The following is a 22,524-nucleotide window of genomic DNA, read 5'->3' as shown; positions in this document are numbered from 1 at the left end:
AAAAAAAAAAAAAAAAAAAAAAAAAAAAAAGTTCTTCTAAAAAATACTTTGTCTGTTTATTTGTTTATTTCTATAAAAGAGTAACAACTGTTTTCTTTTTTAAAAAGTTTATATTACTATTTATCTTAATGACATGTTTTGGATAAGGGTATCCATGTTTATATTTTTCTTCCACATCACTTTTTTTCTTTTGAGTTGGAGTCTCACACTGTCACCCAGACTGGAGTGCAGTTGCACGCTCCCAACCACTGCAGCCTCGACCTGCTGGGCTCTAGCAATCCTTTGGCCTCAACCTTCCAAGTAGCTGGAACTATAGGTGCATGCTACCATGCATGGCTAATTTTTTATTTATTGTAGAGATGAAGTCCCGCAAAGTTGCCCGGGTGGGTCTCGAACCTGTGGGTTTAGGCAATTCAATCTCAGCCTCCCAAAGTGGTGGGATTACAGGCTGAACTACAGAGCCCGGCCTCACATCACTTTTTTTTCGCACCTAAGCATTTCCTTTAAGTCTTGTTGTCACTCCTTTGGAAACTATTTGTTTATTTTTCTCACTGCCTGCTTTAAATATTCCCTTTGTCTTTGGTGTGCCACTCTTCCATCATAACGTGATAAGTATATATTTATTTTGTTTATCTTACTTGCTGTATACATTGTGATTGGTGCATCTGCAGATGCACATTTTTGTCAATTCTGGAAATTCCTTGACTTTATCTCTTCAGATATTACCTCTCACCTATTTTCTCTATGATATTTTTCAAAAACTCTGACGAAACGTTAATAGCTTTTCATTTTCTTATCTTCCACATCTTTAGCTTCTCTATCCTAATTTTTATTTATTTACTTTTGTGTGCCCTTCTGTACTTTCTTATTCACGTCTATATGCTCAGGTAACTCCCCTGTATCTGTTCTCTTATTTAGTCCATACACTGAGCTTTTAATTTTAGTGATTATAATTCTAATTTCTGAGATTCTCATTTTTCTTTTTCAACTAGACCTGGACATCTTGGTAGTTGCTGTCCTGTTTGTTTTTAATTCTATCTTTTTTATTTTTTTAATTGTAAAGATGAGGTTTTGCCAAGTTGCCCAGGCGGTCTCGAAGCCATTGTCTCAGGCAATGCACTCACCTCAGCCTCGCAAAGAGCTGGGATTACAGGTTGAGCCACTGAGCCCAGCTATCTTAATTATTTTAAATGCTTATACCTGATTCATATTCTAATCTGTATATTTTTACTACAATTCCCAAAGTTCTTGAAAGTCTGAATCTGCTATATTGCTTTTCCTAACCATTTATTCCTTTAGTATTTCTTTTATTTTCTTGTGTTTATTCATATTTTTATTATGAGTTCACAAAGGTCAAATTGAGAAGAAAAATGAATAAAATAAAAAATGTAAAGAGATGGTCTAGGCATCTCACACCTCTTCAGATTACCCATATGCCATTATCTCAGTTGTTAATTCAAGATAAATTTTAATTATATATGTTGCTTCCTTTTTATAAACTGACTCACTAGAGGAACATATTAGCATCTTAGTGGATATTACAATATAAATAACCTAGAAAGATGCTTTATAACATTTTAAAGATATATCCATATGTTCTTTCAGGATTTCTTTCCACTACAAAACTTTATATAATTGCGAGATGAAATCTTTCTTAAACACCTGGCAATCTTTTTAAAGATTTACTTTTATCATGCTAATTCTTTCATTCAAATTGTTCATCAATTATTTATTACTTAATTCATAGTTAAAGAATAAATGCTATTGGTTATTAGTCTCTGTTCTGCTCTTATTTTATGAATCACTTACATTTTTTTAGATCCATGTATCTGCACCTTTTGATTTAAGTATAGGTTAACATTAATTGTTAGTTTAGTATTATGCTGTACATAAATCAAAACCAGAAGTTTTCTCCATTTTTTAATTATCATCTGGTTAGTTTTTATATTGAGAAAATAAAAATACAGAAAAGCACAACACTTTGTATTATAATAAAATATCATGTAATTTTTCTATGAAGAAGTGTGAAATGATATTAATTCTTGCTTTGGCTGCATTGACTATGTCTCAGAAAGGTAAATTGATCACTTTCTTAAACAATATAGAAAGATAAAAAATTCCTAACCTTAGATAGTTTTTAAACTACTTAGTATCAAAGCAGATGAAATGAAGAAGAATGAAATTGTATATAAAATTTTGCACTGCAGGGCAACCCCCTTGCCCCCCCCCCCCCCCCCACTGTGGGAGCTTTTCTGTCCTCTCAATAAATCTTGCTTTAAAAAAATTTTTTGCACTGCAGAAAACTCATAGTTATTTCATACCTAGTGTTGTAAGGAATTTCAAATTCAGTCCTGAAGATAACATGAATCATAATTGTGTGCAAAATAGTGTAAGTGGTATAATAGCATATGGAATACAAAAACACACAGCAACATGTATACCACAAGATCACAGAGGAAGGAGAAAACACTTTTTAGCTTGAAAATCCATGAAGTTATTCTATGAGAGTTCTGGGCCTAATTTCAATAGATAAGAATGGGATAAATGATTTCCTGGTAGAGAGAAGATGGTGGACTGTGACTTAAGAGCTCAGGATGTGATTCTGACAACAGGGAAGAGTTTCAGAACAGATGGATAATATGGTTTATAGGGCACTATAGAATAGACTTACTAATTTTAGAAGCTGGAGAGTGAACAGCATCATAGTAACTGCCTTAGCAGAACAGAAGAGATATTATCAACCCTATTCACTCTACAGAAACCTGGAGAGGTCCTGGAACATAGTACTGGAAGGAATCTACATATAACAGCCCTTTTAACCTCATGAATTATTTTTCTATCTCAAGCCAAGGAAATAGCATTTTCTCTTTCTAAGGGCTGAATTTATCTACAATAAAATCTACCTCATTTGTTTGAGTGAAGTTACAGTTTGTATCTTAAAAGATTATGAAATTAAGTGTTGTCATATAGCCCAACACCATCTAAAGCTCCTCTAAAGGGATAGGAGTGCCAGAGAACTTCCATGGCACTCATATGGTTATGCTAAAGAAGCCTGCACACCTTCAGGCTTAAGTACTCCAAGGCTTACCCCATTGATGAGGCCTTCACAACTCGGGTTTAATATCTAATGATGCCATGGGCAAGACGTATTTGTATTTAACAGCTACTCACTGCAGCTATTTACCGAAGTTCCGCAAATGGAAAGATAGCCAATTCCATAATTGTGAAAGTCAGAGACATGGAATGGGGTAAGCAAGATCCTGCAAACCACCAGGGCTAACCAACAACACTGATTTTCTGTTCTTACAAATGAATGTACCATATAAAATCTTACAGTCATTTCATCAATCCCACGTGAGTCCTCTTCTCCTCATGATCTTTAGCTTTTCATATTTCCCTTCTTTTTATCTAGATCTCAAGGTTTCTTGACTCAAACACCAACTCCTAACATTCTTCAAAGTGAACTCAGTTTGGGATCTATAGACCTAAACCCCACAGTCCCAGGTTTTGCCCCTATAATAAGTCTGGCATTTTCAAAGCTTCAGGCTGCCTGCTCCCCGCATGCATGCTAGGTCCTAAAAAGTGGGAAAGGATGACTAAAAAGTAGAGGAAGGGAACCGAGGTATTCAAGCCCATTTCTTCCCTCAAACTCAACTAATAAAAGGAATCATCTCTCCTTCCCCGGGAAGAAGTAAGAGAATGCAAAGCGTATAACATTTACTGTAGCTTACTGATGTCCCTCAGCATGAAAACATGAAGCAAAAAGAAATGAGACTCAATATTCATACCCCTAAAATGTAAATCCGTGTTCTTTGGCTTAGATTTTGCACTTCTTACTTTCATATAAGAAAATTACATCTTAAAAAATTATAACAGTTTTTTTCTCTTTGCTTTTCTGTCACTTAACCAAGAAGTAACTGTAAAATACTGTATTTCAATATTTGACACCTACAAGCATAAGCCTTACTAACTCTTTTTAACTTGGAATGCTGTTGATAAGCCATTTATTTATTTGATGATTTATTCAACAACTATTTGGAATACTTGGAAGGCGTACATGCAAGGTCAAACACCGTGAAATTATAAAAATAAATTAGAAATGATTCTAGCTTTAAGGAAGATATAATTTGGTAAGGAAAGTAAGATATGAAATGACTGTAAAGTACCATATCAAGTGATCAGCAGAAGAAAATATTAAAAATAATCCTCTGGGTCATTTTACCGTCCGTGATATGAGGCAGACAGACAGTTGCTGTGGGTGTCATCAAAGCAGTGGACAAGAAGGCTGCTGGAGCTGGCAAGGTCACCAAGTCTGCCCAGAAAGCTCAGAAGGCTAAATGAATATTATCCTCATTACCTGCCACCCCAGTCTTCATCAGTGGTGGAAGAATGGTCTCAGAACTGTTTGTTTCAACTGGCCATTTAAGTTTAATAGTAAAAGACTGGTTAATGATAACAATACATCAGAAAACTTTCAGAAGGAAAGCAGAATGTTTTGTGGACCTTTTTTTTTTTTTTGCGTGTGGCAGTTTTAAGTTATTAGTTTTTGAAATCAATACTTTTCAATGGAGACAACTTGACTAAAATCTGTCACAGAATTTTGAGACCCATTAAAACAAAGTTTAATGAGAAAAAAAAGTAATAATCAATTGCTATGGGAGAGCCAAATAAAAAGCATTCTCCCATCTTAGAGCATCAGAAGAAGACCCGTAAAGGAGAAAGCAGATGAACTTGGCTTTTATGGAGTATGTATTTGTACCCTAGAGGAGAGACTCACATCCAAGATGAAGGAAGGCATCACATTTTTCATGCAGTGAACAATTCTATGCACTGTTCTAAAGGCATAACCAAAACAGGATCTATCCTCATGGATTTTTCTTGCAAGTAGAAGAAACAAACAATGAAGGAATTTAGACATAATATAACATTACAAAGGGATGTTACTATAGAGAAGAGATGAATAGATTAGTGTCATTTTAGTAAGATTTTTTGGCAGGGCTCGGTGGCTCAACCCGTAATCCAGCACTTTGGGAGGCTGAGGTGAGTGGACTGCCTGAGCCCGCGGGTTTGAGACCCGCCTGGGCAACTTGGTGAGAGCTCATCTCTACAACAAATCAAAAATTAGGCATGGTAGCGCACACCTGTAGTTTCAGCTACTTGGAAGGCTGAGATGGAAGGATCGCTGGAGCCCAGCAGGTCGAGGCTACAGTGGCCGGGAGTGGCCACTGCACTCCCATCTGAGTGACAGAGTGAGACTCCAACTCAAAAAAAAAAAAAAATGATTTTTAAAAAGATTTTTCCAGGGTGAACTTTCACTAGAAATAGGAATGAACTTGTTCACATCTAAATTAATGTAAAATATATGTGTTCATGGTATATGAATTCTTTTTATGGTTTATTTGCAGTATGCAGTAAAGTCCTGTAGTTCAAAAACATAAAAATTATCAAAAAGGTAAATAGTGGAAATCTCCCTCCTACCCCTGTTCCCTAACCTCACAGTTAATATCTCTTCTTACTGGTTAAGAAACTGTAGAAAAGTATTTCAGTTAGAGGAAATAGAGATTTAAAAAGCCCTGGGGCCAATGTGTTTGGGGTATGTTTGGGAAAATGTAGGAAATGGAGCAAAAAGAATGACAGGAAATGATGTTAGAGAAGCCAGATCCTGTAGGGCCTGTGAGCTATGAAAAGACATTGGGATCCGTTTAAATATGGGGGATGACATTAGTGAGTTTGAAGCACTTCAGTGAGATGATTTGATTTGCATTTCTTAAAAGTTCACCCTAGCAGTATGTAAAAATAGATAAAAGGACAGACAAGGAGCAACTGGGAGGCCAGATAGGGGACTATTGAAGGAGTCCTAGTACAAAACAAATAGAACTTCGATGAGGGTAAAGCTGGAGAGAATGGAATATTTTTTGTCCCTTCTGTCAATTTAGGGATCCCCTTCAGGCAGTAATTAGCTGTATAACAATGGAATCAAGAAACAGCTGGAGAAAGCTGTTTTTTGGTTCATTCAAATTCATGATCCAATTTTTCTTTTTCTGGAACTTTCCCCATGCATGTCAAAGCCATATGATTGCTGTTCCTGAACGTGTTGAGTCTGTCATTTAGAATAAGTGATTTCTCAAGTTAGAGGATTTAGTAAGTGGGTGTTATATACAGGGAATATGTTTCATGGAGACTTCAAATCTGATTATATGCAATAATTATCTGTTGTTTATTGTGTTGATTATCTACTTGTTATATTCTTTAGACTGTGAGTCAACACACTTTTTAAAATTTTATGAATATTAAAAAATAATCCAGCCGGGCTCAGTGGCTCAGCCTGTAATCCCACACCTTTGGGAGGCTGAGGTGAGTGAATTGCCTGAGTCCACGGGTTCGAGACCCGCCTGGGCGGGCGAGACCTCATCTCTACAATAAATCAAAAAAATTAGCCGGGCGTAGTAGCGCACGCCTGTAGTTCCAGCTACTTGGAAGGCTGAGGCGGAAGGATTGCCAGAGCCCAGCAGGTCGAGGCTGAGGTGGCTGGGAGCGGCCACTGCACTCCAGTCTGGCGACAGTGAGACTCCACTCAAAAAAACAAAAAATAATAAAAAAAATAATAATCCATAGAGTTTTGTTAAAATTAATTGCCCAATTTTCAGTAATGTTATCTTCACTGATGTCTGTATTTCTCTGTATATTCTTTAGAGTAGGCATGGTTATAAAGTTAAATTGAGAAACTAAAGATCATTACTTTTTCTGAGGTGTTTGAATAATTGAGTTGGCCCCTTAAGCAGATTGTATGATATTGCTTTTCAGATAGAGGACTTTTTGTCAAAATGTATCATCTCTCAAAGGAGAAGATAGCTGCAAAGCTTGTGAGTTATACTATAAGAATGTAATTTGTTTGCTCAACAAAGCATGGCAGCTAAACCAATAGAATTTTTTTGTTGCATTGACTTCCTCAGTAGATCATGTTGAGGAGGAGTGTAGATTACTCAATGTTCTGAGCAATGTAGATTACTAAAATGAATTAAAATGCAATTTCTTTTTCCCCTAGATATTTTTAAATGCAGATACAATCCGGCTGGGAAATCTACCAACCGGCTCCTTTTCATCATCTTCACCCAGCTCCTCAAGTTCTCGACAGACAGTGTATGAACTCTGCGTCTGCCCCAATGGCAAACTTTACCTTTCCCCAGCAGGAGTAGGTTCCACTTGTCAGTCCAGTAGCAACATCTGCTTGTGGAACTGAAGTGACTGATTTCTCCTCACACCAGAATAGCCTTTTGTTCCTGTCCGTCTGCTTCACAGTTCTGCTCGGTTTCCCTTGTGATCAGTCCAGAGCTTCTTCGAATGGTCCATAGAGCAACTTCTTCCCGTGTGAGCAGGGATTCACAGCCACCTTCTCTTGTGATTTACTGCACTGCTCAACACAGAGAGTGTGAGTGACACAGCAGTGGAAAAGTCATCTTCAGCAGGAAAACTGGATCATAACTTTTGCTCAAAAGGGAGAATAACATAGGTGCCTTTGCTACGTGAAGTGAAGCACAGAGTTTTAGATTTTTGCAGGACCTGGATATGAACTGCACATACACACATTACATAAATGAAATTCCCAGTATCCAATGGCAAGATGAAATGGTTAACCCTGTAAGAAAACTTATTCTACAGTCTGAAAGCACAATTTTCCATTCATCTTTTTGGATGTAAACTTTTATCCCCAAATTTTAAAATTTTGAAGCATTATATAATGCTTGCTTTACTAAAAAATAAATTCAATATATGGTTTTTAACAAAACAAAACAATATAAAATCCCTCCCTGAGTTTTCTTTGTTTCTTTAACTTCAATGTGTTGTTACTCTTTGTCTAAGTCTAGAATTTTGTACATTAGATAATTTTGACAGCACTCAGCAATATAATCTTTACAGAATTAACAAAATGCCATTATAGTATCATTTGTCAGATCTGGATGGCCTTATATAGTATTTACTTGGCTACTGCATGTGACGTATTTGCTTTTAACAAAACATCTAATTTATTGCAATATAAGATAGAATTAAGAAGGACATATTGATGGTGTGACATCCACAGACCATTTCTTTAAAAATTCACATGCTACCCTTTACACCTACATTTTATCAGTACATTTTTTGTTTGCTTCATTCACTTTATACTTGATTCTGACTGCTAAAATTCAAACATCCTCTAAATAAATAAATACTAATGTGATGCATAATGCTGAGAATAAATTCACTTCCACTGGGATATCATCTTCAGAATCATTCTCCATTTATTTTTTATTGGAGGTCAAGACTTTAGGAGGCTAGAAATTAAATTTAAGATTCTTGACTGAACAGTAATAAAGACAAATGGTAATAAACATTGAAAATGTATTTACTGCACTAAGTTCATATTTTAAGAAACGAAGTCACGTTTCTATTTAGCTGCTGACTAGTTGCTTTAGACTGTTAAACTACCCTGACATCAGAAATCATAACTCTTTGCATTCTCCCCGGCTTACTTTTACAGATTAGTTCTTAATAAATAACTCCAGTGCACTATGGATTCATTTCCACAATACATTTTGACTCAAATTTTGGAAATTTGCAGAATCCAAGAATCTAAAACTATATTAAATATTTTCTATTATGGGAAGATGAGTTGATTACTATAAGGTAAGTCCTCAATAGTCACGTGTCGATCAATATTTTTTTCCTCTGGGCACACTATTCACAGATGTGTTGAAGTTTCGTTTAGGGATTTAATAGCCACAGAACCTTTGGAGTTCAGGTCTCTACAGCTCAGAGTTAAGTGAGAGATTAGAACTTGTTTACAAAATTGTTTTGAAAATAGGAAGAGTGGATAATGCAAGCAGAAAATAAAACCACTTGACCAAAATTAACTTATTTGGATAACTCACCATGTCAAATAATTTAATGATCTGCATTTCACTGTACTCAGCAGAAGGGTTTGAGACCTAATTCACTTTTATTATTTTTAACATAAAACAACTTTTGTTTGAGGGTTATTATATAAATCTTTAAATCAATATTGAAATAACAATTAAGATATACTTGTGCTTTAAATGTCATCTCATAACGCAAGAGTTTAATTTCCATTGAAATAACATTAAAATTTAATGTGTAACATTCTTATTAATCTTTGCAAAATACTCAAAGTATAACACAAGAAATTTTGAGAAATTATGGGTGCTAATCTCTATACTATGGACTTTTAAGAAAAGCACTATGAATTAATTAGAGACATATTCAAGTTCTCATATCCCTAAATTAAAACAATTAGGAAGTTTCTTAGTCAAATAGGAAGAATTCTTTTGATTAGTAATTGACCCTGTTTCTAATCTCTGCTGTCTTCTAGTAATCGATTGAGTTGATTTAGGCAGCCTGGGAATCTCTCCAGGTTTCAGATTAGTAAACTTTTCAACAAAAGTATTGAATCAAAGGGTCTCTTGAGCTTTCTTCCAATTCTAAAATGTTCTAATTTAAAGACAAATATTATAGAAGGCAGAAGAGACTACTAAAAATTTAAATTATATGTCATAAGAGAATAAAAAATAAGAATGAAGAGAAAAAATATAAAACCAATTCGGGTGAAGAACTGTCAATTTTTGATTCAAATATATTTTGAAAAATATAGAAAAATACAAAAGCAATATATAAGTTTGAATGATTTAGACTATGTCCATGTGATATAAGAATATCTGTTTAATTTAGTGAAAAAATAGTGATATAAATGGTTTTTCTATTCAACACTAAAAAATTGGTGTAAATCACATGACTGGCCATTTCAGATTCCTCAAAAATCTAAGTGGAGACCCAGCCTCAGAGTTCAAGTTTCTCGTGAAGTCTTGGAAGAGTGCCCCTAAAAGTCCTTGGTTTTCATAATTTTTTAAAACTTTGGTTCTTTTTTTATACAGAGGTTTCTTAATTGCAGCCTTTCAAGCAGATTCATTACCTGTTTTCCCAGTACCATTTTTACATTATGATATATATAAATATAGTGCAGTTTACTTATATGATGTAAATTTCATCTTTATAAATGACCATCAGAAAATAATTCCTCTAAAGTGTATTACATAGACAGACCCAGCTCAGCTATCTTATTACCCATATGTTAATAACTTCATACTCTATTTAGCTCAGGAAGAAAGGAAGGAAGAAAAGACGAAAGTTAGTTGGTAGTATTCTCAGCATTTCAGTTCTTTGCTAGAAATTAATAAACTAAGATGTACCTGAGTTCAGTTCTTGGGGTCAAAAAGAGAGATATAAAGAGGACACTTTTTTGTGCCCTTATGATATTTTAATAAACATTTCAAAAAACAACAAACTTCCAAATTTCCTGGTTCTTTTGCTCAATACCTCCAAAATTCATATCCTGTACTTATTATTCCTATTTTTCTTATTTTGTTATGAACCATATGCTTTATTATCTTGCACATAATTATTTATCTGAGGTTTAAGATACTTATACGTTTCAAGTTTTACTGTAACTTAGAAATCTTATATTACTGTACCTTAAATGCTGATAAATTAAAACAGGAGTTTCAATTTTAGTTATGTTCCTAGCTAGTCATGTAAACTTCCTTAGGAAGTACATTTAATTTTCTTGGCCACAGTTTACTTGTCTGTAAGAAGGATATGTCAACTATAACTTTTCTTTGCTCACTTTCATCTCTAAATTTATCTGATTCACATAAGAAAAGACTTAGCAATATTGGGTTCAGTAACCTAGTCTGAACTAGCATTTGTAATTTCCTTCTGCACCTTAAAAAGCTGATTATAAATGTGAATATGCAAATCATTGAAGCATCCTACTTCCTGTACTCCCTTTTTGCTTTAACCATTTGAACAATTAAAGTCCCTAAGGGAAAATCATGCTTATTTGACAAGATTCAGTAATCTGGTTGATATTAAAAAAGAAAATAATTCACTTGGATCTTATTCAGAATGACTATTTGGAAAATTAATAGAGATATTTACAAAATATAAGCATTCTGTTGATCTTTCTATTGTTACTTATCTCCATCAGGCAAAAAATCATTGATCTTTTGAAGAAAAAAGTAATGTGGTCAGAGAGGTCAACTGCTGAATTGTTTATATAATACATTATGCCACTCAAAATTCCTGTGTTCTACTATCTGAATGACTAAATTGGACAGTGCCTCATTTTACAAAAATGGCATTTGACATAATAAAACTAAAGAGTTATGTCATCACAAACATGATATCTCTGTATGAGGCAGCAATAGCCTGGAAAGTGTCTAAAGCATATAAAAGTTATATTATACAGGATAATGATAACATCATAATATTACATTATAAAAATAGTTGAAAGTATTTAATGACCAAATTTTCTATATAAACATCAAAGCCAAATTCATATTTGAGTTTTATATGAGCGAGGTCTTGTCTTATTCTTCCAGTAGCTTTGATTTAATTAGAATTGTTCATGTGATCACATTTAAAAATACATGGAGAAATTATTTGTATTATGTACTGGTGTATATTATAGTAATGACTGTTGCAAAATATCATTATCACAAAGTAAAGTAATATTGTATTGTTATTCTTTTTAAACAATCATAAGCTAATGAATAACCTCATTGAACACTGTTACTTATATTGTTTTACACTACAGTTCATTCATTGTTTAAATGTCAAAGACCAAAGACTGGGATTTCTATTGTATTTAACTCTAAAACATTGCTGCTTCTACTAATTTATTCAAGTAAATAGGGAGACATCATTAAAGCATAAGGTAGTAAACATCCACCTTGCAGGATTCTGAGCTATAGACATTAATTAATGCTTTTGTTTTAGAAAGAAAATTTCATTAGTGTGGTCCACTTCTCTTTCATATATTCATAATGAACTCTTCCACATTCACGAAATCAGTATGTAAAGACCATATTCCAAAATGAACCCAGGATGGATTTATTCAGCTAAGTGTAAATTTTCACTGCTTGCTAAAAATTATTTGAAGAATATAATTCATTTGAAATACATTTAGAACCAGAGGGCTATTTTTTAAGTGTTCATTGATGTGGCTCCACTCTTTGAGAAAGTCAACAAAAAACATTAAAGAACATGAGGTATAATGAACTGTGATTCTTTTTGTTTTTTGGGGGTTTTTTTAGTCTTAATATCTCATTTGTTTAAATATTTATAAATAAAAGCCAAACAGGGTTAAAGATGTGCAAGGACATTCATTAACAATGAAGATGTGTAATTTGGAGTTTGAGTGTCTCGTTATTTATACAATTCTTTAAATCAGGTTCACTATTCATTTATTTTGTTTTGTACTTTCATGTAAATGTTTCTTGTATATATAGATATATGAAAAATGGAACTATTTTCTTACACATACTATGCAACATGTTTGTAAAATTGCAATATTACCAAAATTACAAAAGCTGTGCTTTTGTACTCTATCTTGCTTTATGTAAAATCACTTTTTCTATTTAAATGGACTGTCTGTCCTATAAACTGTAGATAACATATCTATTCAAAAATCAGTCTATTGTATCTTTTGTTTAGATTGGAGTGAATTGGGGTATATTTTTGGGGGAGAATATGAAGCAAAGTTTTGGCAGTTGGATACTTTTCCCCCCTCAGAAATGAGACCTTTTGAAGCATGCAATGAACTCATATAATTTACAATCTCTCCTGTATTTCTTGTATTTTGTCCTAATTTTGGTGCTACTATGTAACCATGATTAAATGTGATAGTCAAAACAAAGAGGATCAAAACTCACAGGCTATCATTTCATTTATTTTATTGAGAAAAATAGTTCAAAGAGGAGAGTATGAGTATAGTGAATAGAGACCTTTTCAATTATGTGTTTTAAAATCAATTCTATTAAGGTGTGTGCTTTTAGAATATTTAGCTTAATCTATAAATTTATATTTGATAGACTTCTCTTATGAAAAACTGGATATATTATTCCTTTTAAATACATAATTAATAAAGCTAAATAATTCAAAATGGTTTAATAGTAAAAATTACTACAGCTTACCAAATAATTAGCTAATTATTCTATACTACCGCTGATTTGATTTTGGGGATAAGACCAGACAAATTGCTATGTGCATAAACTTAAACCTCTACATATACAAATATCAACTCACATACACATCCAATAGTGAATATAAACACATGTTAACAGGCATTTTCTTATTTGATGGTATATTTTTTCATTTCCTGTTTCAGTCACTATATCATAAACCAGATTGAAACAATGGAATAGAATATATTACCTTTTAGCAATATGTCTAGTCCAATGCTGTACATTCATGGAGAATGGATTGTTCCTCATGGGTTTAAAAAAGAAACAACAACAACAAAAAAAAAACCCCAACAGTATCCATTGATTGGAAGCTTTTTTAAAACAAAAAAAAATCACTATGACCCCTTTTTTCTTTGCTGTCCAAATATTGTTTTACAATGGTCCAGATATTATTTTTCAAAAAAGAATCATTTATGGTGTTTTTTAAATTATTTTATTTTAAAGATACAGGGTGCAGTTCAGGGTTAGGTACACAAATGTTCATTATGCAGGTCCCCTTGTTGATAAGGTGAGCCCCCCATCCCCCAGCAGAATCCCAATACTGCCAATCCCGCACTACCCCCTACCTCCCCCCACCCTCCGCAGCAATTTCTACAATAATTGTTCAAGGTCCACTTATGAGTAAGAAGGTATGATACTCAGTTATTTGTTCTGGTGATAGATCACTCAGTATTATTGATTCTAAGTCCACCCAAATTGCTGTCATAATTTTGTCCTTCTTTATGACTGCATAATATTCCATCATGTATATGTACCACAATTTTTTTATCCAGTCCTCTTTTGCCAGGCAACATGGTTAGTTTTCACTATTGTGAACAATGCTGCAATAAACATGCATGTGCAGATATATTTTTCATAGAGTAATTTGGATTCCTCTGGGTAAATTCCCAGTAGGAAGATTGTAGGGTTGTATGGAAGGTTGATTTTTAGAGTTTTTAGAAATTGCCAAACTGTTTTCCATAGAGGTTGTACTAGTTTGCACTCCACCAACAGTGCAGAAGTGTTCCCTCTTTCCTGCATCCCCTCCAGCATCTGTTATTTTTTGAATTATTGATGATTGTCATCCTGAGTAGAGTTAGGTGGTATATTAGTGTGGCTTTAATTTGCATTTCTGTAATGACTAGTTAGGCTGAGCGTTTTTTCATGTATCTGTTGGCTGCTCCTATGTCTTCTGAGAAGTGTCTATTCATATCTTTTGTCTACTTTGTAACGGGGCTATTTGTTTTTTTCCTTTCAGCACATTTGAGTTCCTTGTAGATTCTAGACGTTAGGACTTTGTCAGACATACAGTTGGCAAATATTTTTTCCCAGTCCATGGTCTGTCTCCCTGCTCTCTTGATGGTTTCTGGCTTTGCAGAAACTTGTCAGTTTGATGAGGTCCCACTTGTCTATCTATCTCTTATGGCATGGACATTTGTGGTCGAGATCAGGAATTCATTGCCAGTTCCAATTTCCATAAGAGTGTCTTCTGCATTTTCTAAGGTTCTTATAGTATGAGGTTTTACATTAAGGTCTTGGATCTATTTAGAGTTGACTTTTGTGTATGGTGATAGTTACAGGTCTTGTTTTAATCTTCTGCATGTGGTCAGCCAGTCTTCCCAGCACCATTTACTGAATAGATTCTCCTCTCCCCAGTGGTGGATGGTGGAGGCTTTGTCAGACATTAGTTGGTTGAGAAATTGAGATTTTACCTCTGGAATCTCTTTCTTGTTCCATTGGTCTATATGCCTGATCTTGTACCAATACTAGGCTGTTTTGTTTGTTGTCGTTTTATACTAAAGTTTAATGTCTGGGAGTGTGATGCCTCCCACTTTGTTTTTTTGTTCTATTTTGTTTTGTTTTGTTTTGCTTTTTGCTGAGGATTGTTGGATTGTTTTGGCTATATTCATGGTTGCTTATGTTTCCATATGCATTACTGTATTGTCATTTCCAGGTCTGAGAAGAATGCTGCTGGTAATTTAATGGGTATTGCTTTACATCTGTAGATTGCTTTGAGTAGAATAGATATCTTAACAATGTTGATTCTTCCAATTCATAAGCATGGAATATTTTTCCATTTGTTTGTATTATCTTTGATTTCTTTGAGCAGTGCTTTGTAGATTTCGTTGTAAAGTTCTTTGACTTCCCTTGTTAGGAAGATGCCAAGGTATTTCACTTTTTTGGTGGCTATTGTGAATGGGATTGTGCTTTTTATTTGGGTTTGTTTCTTTATTGTTAGTGTATAGAAATGTGACTGTCTTTCTCACATTTATTTTATTCCCTGAGACTTTGCCAAAGTTTTTTATCAGTGCAAGGTTTTTGACAGATTCTCTTGGGTTTTTTCACATATAGAATCATGTCATCTGCAAAGAGGGATAAGTTAACTTCCTCTTTTCCTATTTGGATACCCCTGATTTCCTTCTCTTGTCTGATTGCTCTAGTTAGGACTTTCAATACTATGCTGAACAGGAGGGGTGAGAGTGAGCATCCTTGTCTTGTTCCAGTTTTCAGGAGAAATGGTTCCAATTTCTGTTTAGCAGTAGTTGGCTGTGGATTTCTCATAGATGGTTCTTACTATTTTGAGGTATGTTCCATCTATGCCCGGATGTTTGAGAGTTTTTATCAAGAAGGAGTGCTGGTTTTATCAAAAGCTTTTTGCATCTAATGATATAATCATGTGCTTTTTGTCTTTACATCTGTTGATGTATTTAATTACATTTAAGGTCTTGTCGATGTTGAACCAGCCCTGTATCCCAGGGATGAAGCCTATTTGGTCATAATGGATTATTTTTAAGATGTGTTGTTGGATCTGGTTTGCTAAAATCTTGTTGAGAATTTTAACATCTGTGTTCATCAAGGATATTGGTTTGTAGTTCTCTTTCTTTGTTGGATGCTTACCCAGTTTGCGTATCAATGAAATGTTAGCTTCAAAAAATGATTTGAGGAGAGTTTCATATTTTTCAATTGCCTTTCAATTGGATTGGTATTAGCTTCTCCTAGTATGTTTTGTAGACTTCTGCTGGAAAACCATCTGGTCCGGGGTTTTTTTTTTTTTTTTTCTGTATATAGTTCTCTTATGACATAGTCGATTTCCTTGATTTTTATTGGTATATTTAGAGCCTCTATTTCTTCTTGTTTCAACCTGGGGAAGCTGTGTGATGTAAGAAAGCCCTTCATTTCATTTAGGTTTATGAGTTTGTTTCCATACAGGTGTACATAGTAGTCTCTGATAATTTTTGTATTTCTTTGGGGTCAGTTGTAACTTCATCTTTTGCTTTTCTGATTGTTTTTATTTGGGATTTTTCTCTCTTTTTCTTGATCAGTCTAGCAGGGATCCATCAGTTTTATTTTTTATTTCAAAAAACCAGATTTAGTTTCATTGATTTTTTTCTATAAATTTGTTGTCTTTTATGTCTCGATTGTGGGCTTTTATTTTGGTGATCTGGATTCTTCTGCTTCCTTGGATGATTTATTAGGCTGCTAACTTGTGATCTTTCCATTTTCTTCATGTGTGTTCATAGAGATATGAATCCCCCTCTTATTACTGCTTCATAGCATCCCAGAGATTTTGGTAAGATGTTTCTTCATCTTCATTTGCTTCCGGGTATCTTTTAACTACTGTTTTGATTTCTGTGTTGACTCAGGAGTTGTATAGCATCATGGTGTTTAGTGTCTATGTCTTTGTGGGTTTTGGGGGAAACTTGTTGGTGTTGATATTTATTTTTATGCCACTGTGGTCTGAGAAGGAGCATGGCAGAATTTCAATCTTCTGGAAGTTGCTTATGCTAGATTTATGGCCAAGGATGTGATCAATCTTAGAGTATGTTCCATGTGGTGATGAATGGAATGTATATTCTGTGGCTGCTGGGTGGAGTTTCTGTAGGTATCAGTTAAATCCATTTGGTCAGGGGTCACATTGAGGTTTTGGATCTCTTTGTTGACTTTTTGTCTTGATGATCTGTCTAAGATTATTAGTGGGGTATTTAAGTCCCCAGCTATAATAGTGTTCAAGTCAATTTTTGTTCATTTCATTCACTGTATTCTCTATTGCTGTTATCTCAGTTGTCAACTCCTTCATTCTTTCTTTTTTGTCTTTCCTCATTTCTATTTATTCTCTCTATTAATATCTTGATATCTGTGTTTGAGTTCTGGAGTCTTTGTTCCCAGTGACTGACCTCCCAGGGGTCTGTGTGAGACTCACAGTCTTCCTTTGAGTTTTCTTCATTTGTGTAGATTTTCTCCTCTCAACCCCTTCTTTTGATCTATTCTTTAATTCTGTTGTTCAGTGATGGGGGAATAGCTTTTACTTCTGTTTGCTCAATCTCTTATTCTTCCTAATGTAGGTCCTCTGGTTTAGTTCAATTCTGAAACTGGACTAGGGGTGGGGGCCTGTGCTTTTTGCAGTTTTGAGATTTAATTGAGGGAGTTAGCTGTGATTTAGAAGTGATCTGCAGATCCCAGTATCCACTGACAGGTCTGTGGACCCCTGGAACCCACTTCCCACTGCCTCACAATCTCTCCATGCAGTGAGGTTGTCTGTTTTCCCCCTGAAAGCAAAATGAGATAAGAAAAGGGAAAAGAGCCAAGCTCGGTGGCTCAGCCTGTAATCCTGCGCCTTTGGGAGGCTGAGGTGAATGAATTGCCTGAGCCTGTGGACTCGAGACCTGCCTGGGCAGGCGAGACCTCATCTCTACAATAAATCAAAAAATTAGCCAGGCGTGGTAGTGCACACCTGTAATTCCAGCTACTCAGAAGGCTGAGGCGGAAGGATCACCAGAGCCCAGCAGGTCGAGTCTGTGGTGGCCGGGTGTGGCCACTGCATTCCAGTCTGGGCGACAGAGTGAGACTCCAACTCAAAAAAAAAAAGGGAAAAGAATGGAAAAAGGAAAGAGGAAGCTGAAAGGAAGGTTGAGAGAGAGAAGAAGAAGAGGGAAAACAGACATGCATATCAACTAACAAATAAATAGAGAAACAAAACAAAGACATAAAAAACAAAAAAGACAAACAAACCTCTCCCCCGTTAGTGTACTCTACCTAAAAAATACCCACACATAAACAGAAAATCTAAAAAAATAAAATTAAAATAACAGAATCAAAGGAAGTACAAAAATGTAAACAAAACAGAAAGAAATAGAGGACATAAAAGCTAAAACTAAAACAAAAAACAAACAAGAAAAAAAAAACCCCACTCTCTGGCAGTTTCTGTGAGTCCAGACTTCCTTCAGGTCTCCCTCAGATCTGACATATCTGTGTTTCAGTGTGGGACAGGTGCATCTGTGCCTATGAGTCTGAGGAGATAATAGGCTTTCAGTACCAAGATGGAGACTGGGCAGAACTGGGCAGGGCAATGCAAGTCTCTGCCTGGTCCCTGGACTGAGAATAGGGTACCGGTTGGCATCCTGTCACCTGTGTTGGCGCTTTATTCCAGATTTCCACTACCTGCCTTCTCATGTCAGGTCTGCTACTGTAGGTGATAGCATGGGCCAGGTGCTGGTGCTGAGGGGAGGCTATTCTCTGCTACCTCCTCTCAAAAGAGTCCCAAGGATGGCAGCCGATCCTGCATGCCTGGGTCTCCAATCTCAGGGCAGTGGGGGATGTAGTCACCTCCAGAGGAGAGCCCCGGGTGCATGCACCTGAGTCTCCCTTCAGATGGACTTTCACTCACCCACCAACACACACCCACTCATGCAGAGTCTTTATAGACACTAACTTTTGTGGAGACTCTCACAATCCAACCTGTCCCATCGCCATCTTGCCTGGAAGTCCATTTGCAATCTTCACAAAAACTTTCAAATGTTAATTCTAAACAGAACACAAATGAGTGTTTTTGCTTTGGAGAATCACATATATTCTGTGACTTTGTTTAATTTCTAACAAAGTTTGGATGGTTCTGATAGGTATGTAATCAAACACTTGCATACTTCCTTCCAGCAGTTCTTCAGGCAATTTACAAACCATAGTAACATAGTAATGCCTAGATTTGATAAATTCTTTCATCTTATTAAGTGGGTCAATGAGAAAAACAAAAACAAATACAGTTTTTCTGCATACTCACACTCAATGCTTCTGTGATCAGATGTGTGAATTTTTCCCCCACACCAACAATTATCTGATGCCAGCTGGATGTCTTACAGTTTTATTAAATTCTGACACTAACTGGAATTAATGCAGACCCTATAGGCTGAGTCCCACAGGATTTCCTCCTACTTCTGATCCCAATCACAAGTAGTAGGGCAATAGGTTACCCACACTTCTGTCCACGTGGGTTGTAGATCTCACGACCCCTTCTTGGGTTTGATAATTTGCTAGAGTGGCTCACAGAACTGAGGAAAACAGTTTACTTACTATTGCTGATTTATTACAAAGGATATTTTGAAGAATGCAAGTGAACAGCCAGGTGGAAAGACACATATGGCAAAGGTTTAGAAGGATGCAGAGGACAGGGAATGGAAGTGTGTTAACTTCACGGTCAATGAACTTGTTCACCAACTCTTGGAAGCTCTGAAGCTCATAGTTTGGGGATATTTATAGAGACTTCATCATTTAGTTGTGATCACTTATTCCATGTTCCCCATCTACTCTTCCTAGAGAAGGTGGATGGGGCTAAAAGTTCAAAGCTTCTAATCATGATATTGTCTCTCTGATAACCAGTTCCCATCCAGGATCCTACCAAGAATCACCTCATATGAACAAAAGACACTCCTATCACTCAGGAAATTACCAAGTTCTTAGGAGTTCTGTGTCAGGAACTGACTCGAAGACCAAATATTAGAACCAAAGTTTCTCCTAGTATTCATACTCACAAGGCTTTTAGCAACTGTGCTAATAACTGGGGACAGGGCCATATATATATGTGTACTTTTGTGTGTGTGTGTCTGTGTGTGTATACGCACACATATATCTTGTCATTTCACATAATTGTATTGGAGAATGAAGGTTGAGAATGGGTATTAAGCCAGATAATTTCAATGCAATATTATATTATTATTTTCACAATATTAGCATATCACTGAAGGAACTGCTTCAGAAAGTTTCAAAACTGTGTGAACCCTAAATGTTCCTCTCTTCTTCTGATTACCAGGCAGACACTTACCTGCTTCTGAGGTCATGTGACAAGTTTTGAAGGAAAGGTACTTTTTTGCATGTTTCTTTCTTTCTCACTATGGATTGTTATTTGCCATGGCAGCAGATTTTACAACAAATTTTCTATTATAGTTTCCACTAATTATTTTTGTAAGTGAAACATATTCAGCTAGTTAAAAATTATTTCAACTCAAAAAAGGAATCACTTGAAATTATTGAAAATATAAATTGAACCCTTGAGTTTTCATATTTCAAATAAATATTATTAAAAAATAGCAAAATGAAATAAATAAAGATTATTGATACTAAAAGAAGAAAGACTGCCTGAAAAGAAATATTTAATTGCAGCTTATAAATGTATATTAAAATTTTTCAAGACATGCCCAAACCAGTCATTTTTTTTTAATGGCATATATAAATTGTGATGATAGAATAAATAAACTGACTTGGTAATAAAAAAATGCTTGGTATATCTTGTAAGCTACTGCTAAATATTCTATCAAATTACTTTTGCAGATATTTCAACTAACCTAAGCATATTTTCTAAGTAATAATTATTTTTTATCTATGTCATGTGTTTCCAGGAGTATATAAGATTTCTTACAGTATATAGTAAATCTTTTAAACAGGAAATATAAAATTAAAGGAAAAACTTAGAGAAGGCAGAAGAAGCAAAAACTTCAATCACTATAACTGGTTAGTGTGTGAATATTACAAGTACATTTAACTTACTGAAAGCCAAAAATTAAAAAGCTAATGATATATCATTCTCTATGTCATTATGAATTATACTACTTCATAATATATAAATATTCCTTATGTTTAAACCAAAAAATATTATGGTCCAGATATTTATTCATGGATAAAGAAAACATAATGCCTTACTTTTCTTAAAATTATGAGGTGAGTGGATTGCCTGAGCCCGCGGGTTCGAGACCCGCCTGGGCAGTGAGACCTCATCTCTACAATAACTCAAAAAATTAGCCGGGCGTGGTAATGCATGCCTGTAATTCCGGCTACTTGGAAGGCTGAGGCGGAAGGATCACCGGAGCCCAGCAGGTTGAGGCTGCGGTGGCCGGGAGCGGCCACTGCACTCCAGTCTGGGCGACAGAGTGAGACTCCAACTCAAAAAACAAAAAACAAACAAACAAACAAACAAACAAAAAACAAAATTAATTTTATTAAAATTATCAGATAATATTAAAAATTGCTTGTGTGTTTATGCTTCATAGGTATAGAGGATAAGACGATAAGATGGTATGGAATTATTTAGGGTATTGCAAAGCATGAAAATCTTAATTGAGTCACAATTTTAAATTATTAAACTATGCATAAAGTACTCAAGATGTATAAAATGTCAAACATAAATGAAATAGATGCAAGGCATCTGTGAACTTGCCACATATTTTTCTAAATACATCCAGTTTCTATTATTAAGCCATTTAATGTGCATTATATAATTGTATCTGTAGACAAATTTATCTTGTGATGTAGGAAAGTAACAATTTGCAATTGTAGATGGAAAGTCTTGGTAGAACTCACACCACTTAAATTTAAAAAATACAATAAACTCAGTACTTTCCTGTTGTTTACAACTTACTAGAATATTTTAAACTCATTGGCCACCACAACTAAGGGCTTTGAAACACTACGGGAAATAATCTATTATCACTCAAAATTAATTAAGAAAAAAAAAAGTCAAAAAAAAGCTTCACAAAAATTTTATATATTCACAATAATTTATTTTATGGGATCAATCTAATTACTGAATTAGATTTTATTACTGGTGCTGTATAGTATTCATTAATGAATTTTTAAATAATTAAACATGTTCAACTAATTAAAAATTATTTTAACTATAAAATCACTTGAAATTATAGAAAATATGAAATAAATCCCTGAGTTTTTGTCATGCAAGGAAATACCATTGATAATAGAAAGTCTATGTCATCTTGAATCTATAGCTGATTTAATGGCATTCCACAATGCAATGTTTTGAATCTATATTACATAATATAAAGTCATTATTTAGAAGTAGGTTGAAAGTCCTGGAAAAATAAATTTAATAAGTTATAACGTCAAAGTAAAAAATGAATAAAAAATAAAATTATAAATAAGATTTATAATTATTAAGATTAATTATAAGATTAATAATAATTAAGTGATGAAAATAATAAATATAAAATATCTTTTGCATTTTATTTTCTAAAAGTCTGCAAATTATTTTACTGTGATCCATTATCCATCTTAAAGTAATAAAATTCCCATATGTAAAATGAATTTGATGTTTTTAAAAGAGTATCAGTAAATTTGAAGTTAAAAAATCAGATTAAGCCAGGCTCGGTGGCTCAGCCTGTAGTCCTGCGCTTTGAGAGGCTGAGGCGAG

The 22,524-nt window shown here is 34.6% G+C and overlaps 1 protein-coding gene across 1 annotated transcript in view; it reads left to right on the top strand.

Moving 5' to 3' along the window:
- Positions 1–7,240, top strand: part of SGCZ (sarcoglycan zeta) — a 292,741-nt gene extending 285,501 nt beyond the window's left edge. The window contains exon 7 of the mRNA XM_021705916.1: positions 7,046–7,240. Within this exon, the coding sequence (XP_021561591.1) occupies positions 7,046–7,240 (195 nt within the window). The remainder of the gene's footprint in view (positions 1–7,045) is intronic.
- The last annotated feature ends 15,284 nt before the right edge of the window (positions 7,241–22,524 follow it).

The sequence above is a fragment of the Carlito syrichta genome, unplaced genomic scaffold, assembly GCF_000164805.1.
Source record: "Carlito syrichta isolate Samal-C Ts95f unplaced genomic scaffold, Tarsius_syrichta-2.0.1 Scaffold314817, whole genome shotgun sequence".
Taxonomy (NCBI): Eukaryota; Metazoa; Chordata; class Mammalia; order Primates; family Tarsiidae; genus Carlito; species Carlito syrichta.
This window is presented reverse-complemented; position numbering and strand designations above follow the sequence as displayed.